The sequence below is a fragment of the Eptesicus fuscus genome, chromosome 2, assembly GCF_027574615.1.
Source record: "Eptesicus fuscus isolate TK198812 chromosome 2, DD_ASM_mEF_20220401, whole genome shotgun sequence".
In the NCBI taxonomy this organism is placed as follows: domain Eukaryota; kingdom Metazoa; phylum Chordata; class Mammalia; order Chiroptera; family Vespertilionidae; genus Eptesicus; species Eptesicus fuscus.
Window position 1 is genome coordinate 30,656,128 of NC_072474.1, and position 14,375 is coordinate 30,670,502.

The 14,375-nt window shown below is 37.8% G+C and overlaps 1 protein-coding gene across 1 annotated transcript in view; it reads left to right on the forward strand.

Moving 5' to 3' along the window:
• TAF3 (TATA-box binding protein associated factor 3) overlaps positions 1–13,908 on the forward strand; it is a 199,710-nt gene extending 185,802 nt beyond the window's left edge. Inside the window, exons 5-7 of the mRNA XM_008155374.3 lie at positions 9,520–9,775; positions 12,559–12,665; positions 13,493–13,908. Coding sequence (XP_008153596.2) covers positions 9,520–9,775; positions 12,559–12,665; positions 13,493–13,607 — 478 coding nt within the window. The 3' untranslated portion in view covers positions 13,608–13,908. The remainder of the gene's footprint in view (positions 1–9,519; positions 9,776–12,558; positions 12,666–13,492) is intronic.
• The last annotated feature ends 467 nt before the right edge of the window (positions 13,909–14,375 follow it).

Here is a 14,375-nt window from a genome sequence, read left to right on the forward strand (position 1 = left end):
ATTCCTTCATTTTCTCTTGTTCTTCCCTCTCCTATTCTTTTTTCACTGATATCCCATATTTCCCTCATCTGTCCTTTATCCTATCTTTATTCCATGTCAGAGTGCATATTACTATGTAATTTGTTCCTGTGGTTTTTATTGGCTAGATAAATAAAGGAAATTACTAAATCATTAAATAGTTGACCTAAGAAACCACTACTTTCAGACCAGCTTTATTTTTGTTTGTTTGATTAGTAAAATTAAATATGTTCAGATTCATGAGGTTCTTACTAAATGCCAGTTACCATGTTAAATGCAGAAGATACAGAAGTAAAAAGACTTTTCATTCCTTTGAGGAACTACCAGTAAAGCTAGGATAACAAATATGTGTACAGACTATTCAGTTATTCTTCAGCCTTTGAAATTTGTTTGGTCAAATTTTTTCAATGTATTCTTGGAAAGTGAGTAAGTATTCTGTATTTGTTGAATAGTTTTAAAATGTCCATTGGAAACACTTGGAGGCTGAATAGCACACTATTAAACAATGAGTGGGTTATCAAAGAGATCAAAGAAGAAATAAAAGACATCCTGGAAACAAATGACAATGGAAACACAACAATCCAAAATCTTTGGGACACAGTGAAAGCAGTCATAGCATTACAGGCCTACCTAAAAAAAAAAAGGGAAGTTTTTTTTTAGGCCTACCTAAAACACACACACACACACACAAGAAAAACTGGTAATAAACCATCTAACTCTGCAACTTGAAGAATTAGAAAGAGAGCAACAAGAAAAGCCCAGTGTGATCAGAAGGAAGGAAATAATAAAGATCAGAGGGGAAATAAATGACATAGAAGAACAAAAAACAATACAAAAGATCAACAAAACCAAGAGCTGGTTCTTTGAAAGGATAAACAAGATTGATGAACTTCTAGCCAGGCTCACCAAGAAGCAAAGAGAGGACCCAAATAAACAAAATCAGAAATGAAAGAGATGAAATAACAACAGACCCCACAGAAATACGAAGAATCATTAAAAAAAAAAAAATACTATGAGCAACTCTACTCCAACAAACTGGTCAACCTAGAAGAAATGGACATATTCCTAAAAAAAATATGACCTTCCAAAACTCAACCAGGAGGAATCAAGAAATCTGAATAGGTTGATAACAATGGAGGAAATTGAAGCAGTAATAAAAAACTTCCAACAAACAAAAGCCCTGGACCAGACAGCTTCACAGGGGAGTTTAATCAAATATTCAAAGAAGAAATAAAACCTATCTTCCCCAGACTATTCAAAAAAATTCAAGAGGAAGGAGCACTTCCAAGCTTTCTACAAAGCCAGAATTACCCTAATCCCAAAACCAGATAAAGACAACACAATGAAAGAGAACTACAGGCAAATATCCCTTATGAACATAGACACCAAAATCCTCAACAAAATTCTAGCAAATAGAATCCAACAATACATTAGAAAGATCATACACCATGATCAAGTGGAATTTATCCCGGGGATGCAAGGATGGTACAACATCCGCAAATCAATAAATGTGATATACCACATAAACAGAGATAAAAACCATATAATCATATCCATTGATGCAGAAAAAGTATTTGACAAAATCCAACACCCTTTCTTGATGAAAACTCTCAGCAAACTGGGAATAGAAGGATCATTCCTCAACATAATAAAAGCCATATATGACAAACCCACAGCCAACATCATACTCAATGGGCAAAAGCTAAAACCATTTCCCCTAAGAACAGGAACAAGACAGGGATGCCCACTCTCACCACTCCTCTTTGACATAGTACTGGAAGTCCTAGCCATTGTGATCAGACAAGAAGAAGAAGAAAAAGTCATCCAAATTGGAAAAGAAGAAGTAAAACTGTCCTTATTTGCAGATGACATGATATTGTACATAGAAAACCCCAAAGACTCCATCAAAAAACTACTAGACTTAATAAATGAATTCAATGTAGCAGAATACAAAATCAGCACCCAGAAGTCTATGGCTTTTCTATACACCAATAATGAACTCACAGAAAGAGAAATTAAAAAAGCAATCCCATTTACCATTGCACCAAAAAAATTAAGATAACTAGGAATAAACTTAACCAAGGAGACAAAGGACCTGTACTCAGAAAATTTCAGGATGCTAAAAAAAGAGATAGAGGAAGACATGAACAAATGGAAGAATATACCATGTTCATGGATTGGTAGAATCAACATCATCAAAATGCCTATACTACCCAAAGCAATCTATAAATTCAACGCAATCCGCATTAAAATTCCAATGGCATACTTCAAAGACCTAGAACAAATTCTCCACAAATTCATCTGGAATTAAAAAAAGGCCCCGAATAGCTGCAGCAATCTTGAGAAAGGAGAACAAAGTTGGAGGGATCACAATACCAGATATCAAGCTATATTACAAAGCCACTGTTCTCAAAACTGCCTGGTACTGGCACAAGAACAGACATATAGACCAGTGGAACAGAACAGAGAACCCAGAGATCGACACAAGCCAGTATACTCAATTAATATTTGACAAAGGAGGCAAGAACATACAATGGAAACAAGACAGTCTCTTCAATAAATGGTGTTGGGAAAACTGGACAGATACTTACAAAAAAATGAAACTAGACCACTAATTTACACCATACACAAAAATAAACTCAAAAGGATAAAGGACTTAAGTGTAAGAGGGGAAACCATAAAAATCTTAGAAGAAGCCATTGGCAACAAAATAGCAGACATTTGTCGTAGCAATATCTTTACCGATACAGCTCCTAGGGCAATGGAAACTAAAGAGAAAATAAACAAATGGGACTTCATCAAAATAAAAAGCTTCTGCACAACAAAAGAAACCATCAACAAAACAACAAGAAAGCCCACTGCACGGGAGAACATATTTTCCAATGTTATCTCCGATAAGAGTTTCTTCTCCAACATTTACAAGGAGCTCATACAACTTAACAAAAGGAAGACAAACAATCCAATCAAAAAATGGGCAAAGGACCTAAATAGACACTTTTTGAAAAAGGACATTCAGAAAGCCAAGAGACATATGAAAACATGCTCAAAGTCACTAATCATCCAAGAGATGCAAATCAAAACAACCATGAGGTACAATCTCACACCTGTCAGAATGGCTATCATCAACAAATCAACAAATGACAAGTGCTGGAGAGGATGCGGAGAAAAAGGAACCCTTCTTCATTGCTGGTGGGAATGCAGACTGGTGCAGCCACTGTGGAAAACAGTATTGCGTTTCCTCAAAAAATTAAAAATGGAACTGCCATTTGACCCAGTAATACCACTTCTAGGAATATATCCCAAGAAAACAGAAACACCAATCAGAAAGGATATATGCACCCCTATGTTCATAGCAGCACAGTTTGCAATAACTAAGATTTGGAAACATCCTAAATGCCCATCAGCAGATGAGTGGATTAGAAAACTATGGTACATCTACACAATGGAATACTATGCTGCCATAAAAAAGGAAGGAATTCTTACCATTTGCAACAGCATGGATGGATCTGGAGAGCATTATGCTAAGTGAAATAAGCCAGTTAGTGAAAGATAAATACCACATGATCTCATTTATGGATAATAAAGAACATTACAAACTGTTGAACAAAAATAGAGGCAAAGAAGCATCAAACAGACTGTCACACTACAGCAGGAAGGTAGGGAAGGGTTGCGGGGGGGCGGTTAAGAGATCAGCCGAAGGACTTGTATGCATACACATAAGCACAACCAACAGACGCAAGACACTGGGGGCAAGGGGACGGGGGCAAGTGCCTGGGGGTAGAGGAGGCTGAGGGGGAGGTCAGTGGGGGAGTGGGGAAGAGACATATGTACTACTATTTGTAATACCTTAAACAAGAAAATAAAATAAAAATTTAAAAAAAGAAGTAGAAATTGTTAGCTACAAAATTGTCACAGGGATGTAAATAAAGTACAGCATAGAGAATATAGTTGATAATATTGTAATAACAATATTATTCAATATGTGTGGTGCCAGGTGGGTACTTGAAATATCAGGGGAACATTTTGTAAAGTGTATGATTGTCTAACCACTAGGCTGTACACCTGAAATTAATACAAAATAATACTGAATGTAAACTGTAATTGAAACATAAAATTTTAAAAAAATCAAAATAAAATAAAATGTACATAAAAGTTACTTAGGTTTCTCAATTTTTAAGAATGTAAAAATGTAAAAAAAAAATTGAGATTGCTACTTTAGAATTTTTTTTAATAAGAATCCACTGGTGTCAAATCCTTGGGTTTTGCTTGCCTGAAATGTCTTTATTTTATCCTTATTCTTGAAAGATGTTTCCAAAGACAAAATTTATTTTTCTTCAGCACATTGAAGATGTATTCCACTGTTTTCTAAATTCATCATTGCTGTTGAGAAGTCAACTGTAATATATTTCTTCTTTGAAAGTACTTGTTCTTATAGTGTAAGCCCACAGACTGAAGGGTCCTGGATTCAATTCCTGTCAAGTTTCAGGCTCAATACCCGGTCCTGGTTGAGGTACATGCAGGAGGCAACCAATAGATGTGTTCCTCTCACATCTATGTTTCTCTCTCCATCTCTTCCCTTCCCTTCCACTCTCTCTAAAACTCAATGGAAAAAAAATATTCTGGGGTGAAGATTAACAAAAAGAAAAAATAAAACAAGTAATTGTTCTATTTTTCTCCTCTGGCTGCTTTTCAGACTTTTCCTTTTGTGATGTTTTATAGTTTCACTCTGATACGTCTGCAATAGGTCCTTGGGTTACGTCAGAGATCCGTTCCTACGGCGCGACTTAACACAATTTTCGCCGTAAGTTGGAACCCACCTACATAAGCACCTACATCACTCACATGGAGCACATATACTACAGTAATGAAGTGAAACAGTAAAAAAACATTTTTTTTTAATTTTTAAAAAAAGTTAACAATTCCTGACCTTTACTTGTGGTAAATAAATAATAAAAAACATAAAGCACATACATATGTACACATGTCGAAATGACAGAACTTTTTTTTATAAATACATGGGAGATGGTGATGTAACCATGAAACGACGTATGTTGAGTCCCACGTAACCCAAGAACTGCCTGTATTTATCTTGCCTGGGGTCTATTAGGCGTCTTAAGTCTATGGATTGGTATCTTGCATCAGTTCTGTAAAAGTCTTAGATATTCTTTGTTAACATTTTGCCTTTGCCCCTTTCTCTCTAGCATTATGATTAAACTTGTACTAATTAGACTTTTTAATTGTACTTTTTAATTCTCTTTGCCTCTCAAGGCTAAGTTCTACATTATTTCTTCTGTCTTACTATTCAGTTTCTAATTCTCCCATCCATTGAGTTTTACACTTCATTTACTACATTTGTCATTTCTATAAAGTCTGTTCTTTTCAAATCTACTAGGTCACCCTTTATAGCCTCCTATTACCTGCCAATAATTTCAATCTTTGCCTTTTATTTTTTAAGCATTGTAAGTAGAGTGGTTTTGTAGTTGATAGTTCTAGTATCTATGATCATTGTGAGTCTCTTTATATTGTCTATTATTTTTCCTGCTTTTCCCTTGAGGCTTTCTTGCCTCCTTGTATGTCTGGTTATCTTTCATTATCTACGCTTTTTTCCTTAAATAATTATCTGTATTAATAATATCAATAATATTTCCTCTCAGGATGATTTGTGCTGGGTATCTGGGCACATTACGAGTCCAAATGACTTGAAATATTACATAGAGTGCCCTGGACCACCAAAGCTGAGAATTCATGAGATTCTCATTCATCCTTACCTAATTGGTGTAGTCTGTTGGGAGTCCTTAATGTGGGGAGGAGTTCTCTTAGACTTTACACTTTGGCAGTCCCAAGGCTTTGGAACCTGTCCTCTTTATCAAAACCAAAGATCAGATTTGTTTTATGAGCAAATACCCTCAGGCAAAACATCTGTGTTCTACTTACCTCTGGGTTCCTGCATTTTCTTTAGTTTTGTTTCCAGAACCCATGTTTTAAACTATTATGGGAAATTGCCTCCACAAATAGTGTGTTTTAAATTTTTAGCCTAACTATAAAAATAAAGAGTGCTTGCACTATAGATATAAATGCAATAAATATAGTAACATAAATATAGTAATAACTTTGGACTCTCATCCTTTCTAATAAAAGGGTAATATGCAAATTAACTGTCACTCCATCACAAAGATGGTGGCGCCCATAGCCACAAGATGGCAGTGCCCAATCCTCTCAGCCCCGCCAGAGTCTCCCAGTCCCGGGGTGGGGTGGTTGGTGGCCACTGAGAGCGGACAGCATGAGCGGCCTGGCGGAATGCTTGCTTCGTCACCACGGCAACGAGGCAAGTGTTGCACCCCGGCCGCAGAGGGCCGGGGGTGGGTCGGTAGGGAGGGCGCTTGTGTCATTGCCCTGGCAACGAGGCAAGCGTTCCACACCTGGCCGCGGATAGGCCTCTGGGCAGCGGGTGCGGAGCGGCCAGGCCCCGCAGAGAGCTACTGGTATACGGATTCGTGCACAGGGCTACTAGTTTTATATATTCATGCACAGTCATTCAGTAAGCATCAAGAGTCAGTGGTGTATTAGTTAAGATCACAGGTTCTGAAATCAGACTGCCTGGGTTTAAATTTTAGCTCTGCCACACAGTAGTCTACTAATCTCTCTGTGCCTAGATTTCTGCATCTGCAAGAGGAAAGTAATGACAGTGCTTATCTCACTTGGTTGTTATGAGGATCAAGTGAGATAAGGCAAGTAAACATTTAGCATAGTTCCTGGTATGCAGTTGGCTTTCAAGTGCTTAGAACAGTTGGATACTTAGTAAGTGTTCGATAAATATTCACTATTATTTATGTTACCCATTTATTGGGTGTCTCCTGCACAAACAGTGTATGTTAAATTTTCTGGTCTTTACTATATTCAGGTTCGAAAGGTATCACACACTTGCATGAAACAAGTGGGGAGCAATTAAAAAGCATTAGTTATTTGCTTCCATAATGATGGCATTTTTTGAAATACTTTATTGTCTTAAAATCTTCTGATCAGAATAGCAAAAAAATCATGCTTTTTAGAGGAGGTGGTTTGAGAAAATGGAATTATGCAGGCTGGCAATGGTGGTACCAGGGGTTGTCATGCACAAGGACTATGAGTATATTGCTGGTGCTAACACTTACATTTGTACATAGTGTTTGACATGTTTCTCTATGTTCAGGTTCTCACCAAAACTCTCAGAAGCAGCTATATTTATTTTCACTTTGTTGATCAGAAAAGCAAGACCTAGATAATTGTGGAACAGTAGGAAGAGATAATTTGGTGCAGTTATTTTAGAGAACAGCTTGGGATTCCTAGTCAAGGTAAAAGGTGCATACTCTGTGACCCCGTAGCTTTATCTCGGACTGTACCTTGGGAAATTTTTTAACGTATTTACAGTTAGCATATAACATGTACAAGGCAATATGTCCTGCACTCAGTAGGGCAATGAGCAAAAGTCCTTTGACTTACCCATACCATGGAGTACCATTTAACAAGTACAATAAATAATATTGAGCCCTGACCGGTTTGGCTCAGTGGATAGAGCGTCGGCCTGCGGACTGAAGGGTCCCGGGTTCGATTCCGGTCAAGGGCATGTACCTTGGTTGCGGGCACATCCCCAGTAGGGGGTGTGCAAGAGGCAGCTGATCGATGTTTCTCTCTCATCGATGTTTCTAACTCTCTATCCCTCTCCCTTCCTCTCTGTAAAAAATCAATAAAATATATTTAAAAAAAAATATTGATCATATGTATCAACATGGATAAATCAAGAGACTTAAAACTAAGTGGGCAACTAATAGATAAATTCTGGAGATCTAAGGCACAGCATAGCAATTATCTTCAACATTACTGGATTATACACATCAGAATTGCTGATGTTGTAGAAGACCAAAGAAACCCAAGTGATGCTTAGAGAAATGGAGTTACACAGTTTTATTACACCGGCGGTCTCAGAGGAGTTGCCTCCAAAGTCTGAGCCAACCAATATGGTGGAAGCTCTTCCTTTATCCCCTTTGGTTTCTTTGTCCCCCAAATATGGGTGGGACTTCTGGACCTTTTGTTGGCTTTGCAAAAAGCCCCTGTGTTGAGATGGGGCCGTGAGGCCATATCTAAGGGCCTGGCCTGGCGCCAGTGCTGAGAACCCCCTCTGGGGGTTGTTTATTGTTCATGGTTTATGGCCTCTCTAAAATGGGAGTAGTACTTTAGATAAACAGGTCTTGCAAGACCAGATTGTGGAGAAAGGGGCAGTGACTTAATCATAGGTTATCAAGAATGTACATTAGGTTACTGGCACAGATTCAGATTGCTAGGCCCCCCCACCCCAAACATCAGGGTTACATTGGAATTAGCCTTTTAGCCTTCTCACTAAGACTAGATCTTCATTGTTCTGAACACAAAAAGAACTGATAATTATGTGGCATGGTAAAGGTGTTAGCTAATACCACTAATGCCGCTGTACTAATCATATTACAGTATACAAATGTATCAAACCAACACATTGTACACCTCCTACTTACACAATGTTACTTGTCAATTATATCTCACACTAAAAAACTAAGTGAGAAAAGCTAGTTGCAAGAAATAAATATAGTTTGATATTGTTTGTGTAGTTGAAGCCCATAAACCAGTAGTACAGTGTGTATTATTTATGAGCACCCACAAAGGCAGAAAAGATACAAAGAACAAATTTACAAAAACAGATCTGCCAGCTTGAGGAGAGTGTTTATTTCTGGAGGAGCGAGGGAGAGAGGCCTGAAGCAAATATGGCAGAGGGCTAACGTCTAGTCTGTTACCTAAGCTGTCTGTTTTCTCTGTGCTTGAAATGATTTATATATTTTTTTCAAGTAAAAGAACTTGTAAAAAGGAAAAAAGAAGAAAGCTGTGGAATCAAAAGACCATGGTTCAAAGCCTGCCACCCATTTACCCAGTTCCTTTCTATCTTTAATCCTGTTTCCTCATCTATAAAATGGGATCACTATAACTTCTTTGAAGCTGTTGTGAGGACTAGATGAGATTATATATATAAAGTGCCTAGTATAATATCTAACTTCTTATAGGCACTCAGTACATCATATTTTTAAATAACTTACCCAGGGTCTCATAGCTAGCCTGTGTCAGACCTAGAATTTGAATGTAGATATCCTGACTCTGAGTCCAGTGCTCCTTCCACTGCATGAGCTCTGTGATTAAGATATTGTTAATGAAGAGACAGATCCTCATTGCACAGCTCTAGTTATTAGTTGGTAATATCACCAGGAAAGGGGCTAGAACTGCTTTTCTTCCCCCCACCCCCCAGCGAACATATGTGACTCTTGAATAAGTTGAGAGGTGAATGGGTGAAAGGCCTTGAACTCAGGTCTGTAGCTGTCTCTGGACTCTTCAGAAAAGTATTTTGCTACTAGAAGAAGAAAGTTACTTTGTAATAATGTTTTAAAATATTTAGTTTGATTCAACTGTTCTGTTTTGACTTTTCCTTTTCTCTTTTGTTGACAGTGTCATCAGCAAAGTGGTTCCAGCCCCCGAGGCTAAGCCAGCTCCTTCTCTTAATAGACCCAAGACCCCGCCACCAGTGTCAGTCCCAGCCACTGTGCCAGTGCATGTCACTCCTGCCCCAGTGCCTTTGCCACTCCTTGCACAGTCCACCTCGTCCCCCGCTTTGATGCCATCCCCGTCCCCTGCCATCTCTGGAGCCGGAAGTTCAAAAGCCCCTGTGCGGAGTGTGGTAACGGAGACCGTCAGCACTTACGTGGTACGCAGCATTTATTTTGCAGTGTTTTCTTTAAAGTCACTTAAAAGCTTACTCTTTTATCATGAAAATGTTTTCAATTAAAAAGCAGTGTCATATGTATCATTATTGAATTTCAGAGGCAATTCTTTATGACTGGAAAGATATTTTCATTGCATTTTCAAGCTTTTGGCAGAAAAGTATTGTATTTCAATGTTCGCATATTTAGTCTTCATAAATATGTCAAAGCATTGTTTTTCTTTATATTGTTTTAGAATATGGTTATATACATATATACAACAATATCAGTGTATAAATATAGAGAATAATAGTGATATTTAAATCTCACACTGAACTTTTGATCAAGCAATTAAGTTATTCACTTAAGAGTATAATTTATGTAATATATACAGATCTTATAGGCCAGCTGCTGTTTCTAAGTAACAGCACTAATTATAGTATGTCATTGGCTAAGGTCCAGAATATACCAGACTTGCATAATAAATGAAAATGAACTCCCAGACCAAAGAGCTCTCTGAGTATACAAGTGTGTCTTCAGATCGCAAAACTCACCTTGTTGAGTGAGTTCAGCAATGACATGAACTTGTCCACCAAATACTCTATATATAGACTGTGACTATAAGCCTAGTGATAGCTCAAATCTTTTCAAGAAGATATAATTGAAAAGTGATGTGGTAGGATTCATGATAGTTGTTATAAATCATGCAAATATTATATTTTTAAGGCATTTTGGAAGGAAATTTCAACAAGTCATTACATGTTGGAGGCACTATAATGATTCAGAGGATAAAAATCTCGAAAGTATTGAGAGAGGATATAAAGACCTGAAAAATTAACAGAAAAGTATTAAATTGGCTATTTAAGACAAAAATGGAAGATGTGATACAAAAATCTGTGATCAACAAATTGGTCCATTTGCCCAGCCGGCTCAGGAGTTCAAGGTTCAATTCCTGGTCAGGGCACATGCCCGGGTTTCGGGCTTGAACCCCAGTGGGGAGTGTGCAGAAGGCAGCCAATCAATGATTCTCTCTCATCATTGATGTTTCTATCTCCCTTCCTCTCTGAAATCAATAAAAGTATACTTGTAAAAAATTGGTCCATTCAAGGACCAATTGCTATACGTGTTTAATTGAAGTGCAAGGCAGGTTGATCAGGAAAGATTTTATATTTGACCTCCATTTCATCTGTAATTAAGGGGTTTATGTTAGACGAGATTATCACTATAGTTCGTTCTAGCTCTAAAATTTCTGGTTCTCCAGTGGACTTTTGAGGCTAACTCCTTGAAGATGGATCAGATTTACATAGACAATGTGGATGAAAAGCCTTCTGTCTCCTAAGAGACATTTTTTAGACTAAGAAGAAGAAGTGTGATTTGGAGGAAAGATACAGGCCATAGAGCAAAACAGATGATTTTGTCGCTGCGCAGTTACCTTTCCACAGCTCCAGCTTCCCTATTCTTAACCTATCCAAGGGTTGTTTTAAGATGATTAGATGAAGCAGATGTTTGGAAGAACTTAGTGAGCTGTCAAGTGTTCAGTGTTAGTTGTTAGGGATGCTATGGCAAATTCCTCTTGTAGCAACAGAGTCATGGCCTTCTAATTTCAAGGAAGGTCAACTAGCAGCAAGACTGGCCATGCATGGCAGCTTCAGGGCATAGGCTCTGGACTGGTCTTAACCCTAGACAGCTGGCATGTGGTAACTGGTGGTTCTCTCCCCTTGAAATTAGAGAGGGCTGAGTCAGAGATGTAGCTGCCCACAGCTTTCTTTAGGAAGCTTTCCTATGAACACGACTGTCTGTAGAGACTTTTTAAAACATGGCAGGCCTTAAATAGCACATCAGTAGACTGAAACAGCTATGTCCCCAATACACCCATTACACACAAAGAAAGCCCTTTTTTTTTTTTTTTTTTTGCGTATCTAGTCAGTGTTATATTTGAAAGTGAAGGAAGGAACCATACTTTACAAAATAAACTGAATGAAATTATATGCTGTGTTATTGTGAAAGCTAGCGTTTAGTTGTTGCTCGTTTTGAATGACCATCATAGAATTGTTTCTTCCAAATTGGTTTGGTTAATGTGGAATTTGAGGAAGTGGAACAATTAGGGATGTGTCTTATTTAGAACTGGTAAGTTAAGTAAACTCCAAAGCACATCATCTTTGTAGAAAAATAATATTTAAATGTGTAGTTCTTTGGCTTCATGAGTTCCTTATTTCATTTGCCCTTTAGTGATTGTACTTTGCTGAAAATGTCATAAAGGGAATGGAAAGTTACTTAGTAACAACTCTTTTATATCCTTGATCTTATCAGCTAGTTCAGGAGAAGGGTTTGGCTAATAAGTAATAAGGTGATACATGCACTATTGGCTGTACATATGAATTCCATGCCTGTGAATGCGACTGAGGAAATACATATGGTTGAGCTCTATAGTTCAAAAACAACAGTTGTTATTGCCATAAAGACCCTAATTATTAAGAACTTCTGTGTTTACAGTATTTTTTTTAGATAAAGGTGGCTATAGGCTATATTGTTCACAGAAGTTATTATAAAATGCTTTTTTTAATGACTTAAACAAAAGAGTTTAAAATATTCATTAGAAATGATCCCAGAATGGTGATGATCATGACTTTAATAAATTGTTAACCACTTTTTTTTTTTAGTTTAATATGTCAGTGTATTAGGTTCACAGTATAAAGTAATCACTCTTATCCTGCCCTCTTTTTGGTTCTTTTCCCCCATTCCATCTCTGTTTGCACACACACCCTCTCAACCCCATTTAAAACTTCAGATCCGAGATGAGTGGGGCAATCAGATCTGGATCTGTCCTGGATGCAACAAGCCTGACGATGGGAGTCCCATGATCGGCTGTGATGGCTGCGATGACTGGTACCACTGGTGAGTGCTCCAAGCATCAATGAATGCCGGTCGCTCCCTGGGGGGTGACACTCTGCAGAGCAGATTAGTGACTTTGGTCCATCTTGGATTGTCTCCCCTTGAGGTGCTATCCTCAGAATCATATTCAGGGCAAAAATCACTGAGTCAATAAAATGTAATTAATTTTGAAAACCAAGTCTTGGGACTATTGTTATTTAACCTAAATTCTGAATATTTTGCTTAACTTAAATACCATTCTAATGGAAAAGAAAGGAGATATAGGGATCCCCCTTTCCTTTCCTTCTAGTAATTTTCTGTAAAGAGCTGCCAAGCTTCACAGTACCATTGAGATAACCCCTTTGTAAACATGTCATAAACTGCAGAAATAAAGGGACAGCTTATCTGTTTTTTTACTTCTCTACTACTGCTCCCCACTACCAAAGAAATGCTACCAAAATGTATGCAAATAATCTTATTTTATCTTTAAAATATCAGATATAAAAAGATAGAAATCCATTCAGTCACATGATATATGATAGGTATAAGATAAAAACAAAGCCATTGCTCAGAAGAATTATACTAGTTGTAGCTGAAAGGATAAATGGGCTAATTAATTTCTCTAGTGGGGCCTATAAAAGGGGCATTATGTAATATAATCATTCTTTTGTCCAACAATAGTGCTACATAAATTAGAGTTCTTTGGCTTGGATTTCTGGTGAATATACCATAGACTTAAAATTTCATTTAATTATTTAAGAACATAGAAAGAGAGAGAGAGAGAGAGAGTGTGTGTGTGTACATGTATATGTATAACTTCTTTATCCAAAATCTTTTTTCTTAACATGTAGGCCCTGTGTTGGACTAATGGCTGCACCACCAGAAGAAATGCAGTGGTTCTGTTCCAAGTGTGCCAACAAGAAGAAGGATAAGAAGCACAAAAAGAGGAAGCATCGGGCACATTGACGTCTCTGCGGCTCGGACCAGTGGCGTGGCCTCGGGGCTTCTTTCCTACCACTTCAGATGGGGATCCATGAAATCCTGCTGTCCCATCTACCGCGAAGGTCCTGTGGATGAGGAATCTCGGGAGATCGAGGACAAGAGAACTGCAGCGTCCACTCTGGATGCTTCCCTCTGGAACAGACTGGCCTATGGCCACATGATGGTGTGACGGAAGGAAACTCAAGTACAGGTGTGGCACAAGGACTGCCGGGCCTTCATTTTTCTATTACCAGTGACAAGTATTAATAAAAAGACCATAATCTTCCCTTCTGATTTTCTTTATTCTCTCCAAGGCCTTTTCATGAAGGTATTAGATGAGAAGATGATGTGTAAACCACCTTGGCTGTAATTTAAGGATGATATCATTAGGCTGTATACAGTTTTCAACTTCTTTCCCTCTATAGTAAGATAATCATAATAACATAAATGAAAACTCCAATTGGAGTATTGGTAAATATTTTTGTGATAAAAGTTTATGAAGCGTCCCCTCCCCCCATTTTTAGTATTAACATGTAAAATGTTCAGGCTTTTGTGAAATACCTTATATTTTTTAAGAAAAAGGTTTCTATCATGTCCTGTTTGCTCTCATGCAGATTATTTTTGTTAACTCACATTTTCTGTCTTGTTGCATTCTAACTTTGCCCTTCTTTAAACTGCAGGTGTTCTTCTCACTGCTTATACATTTCATCAACTTGTATAAAAACTCTGCAGACTAGAAGATCTGCCCTCGTG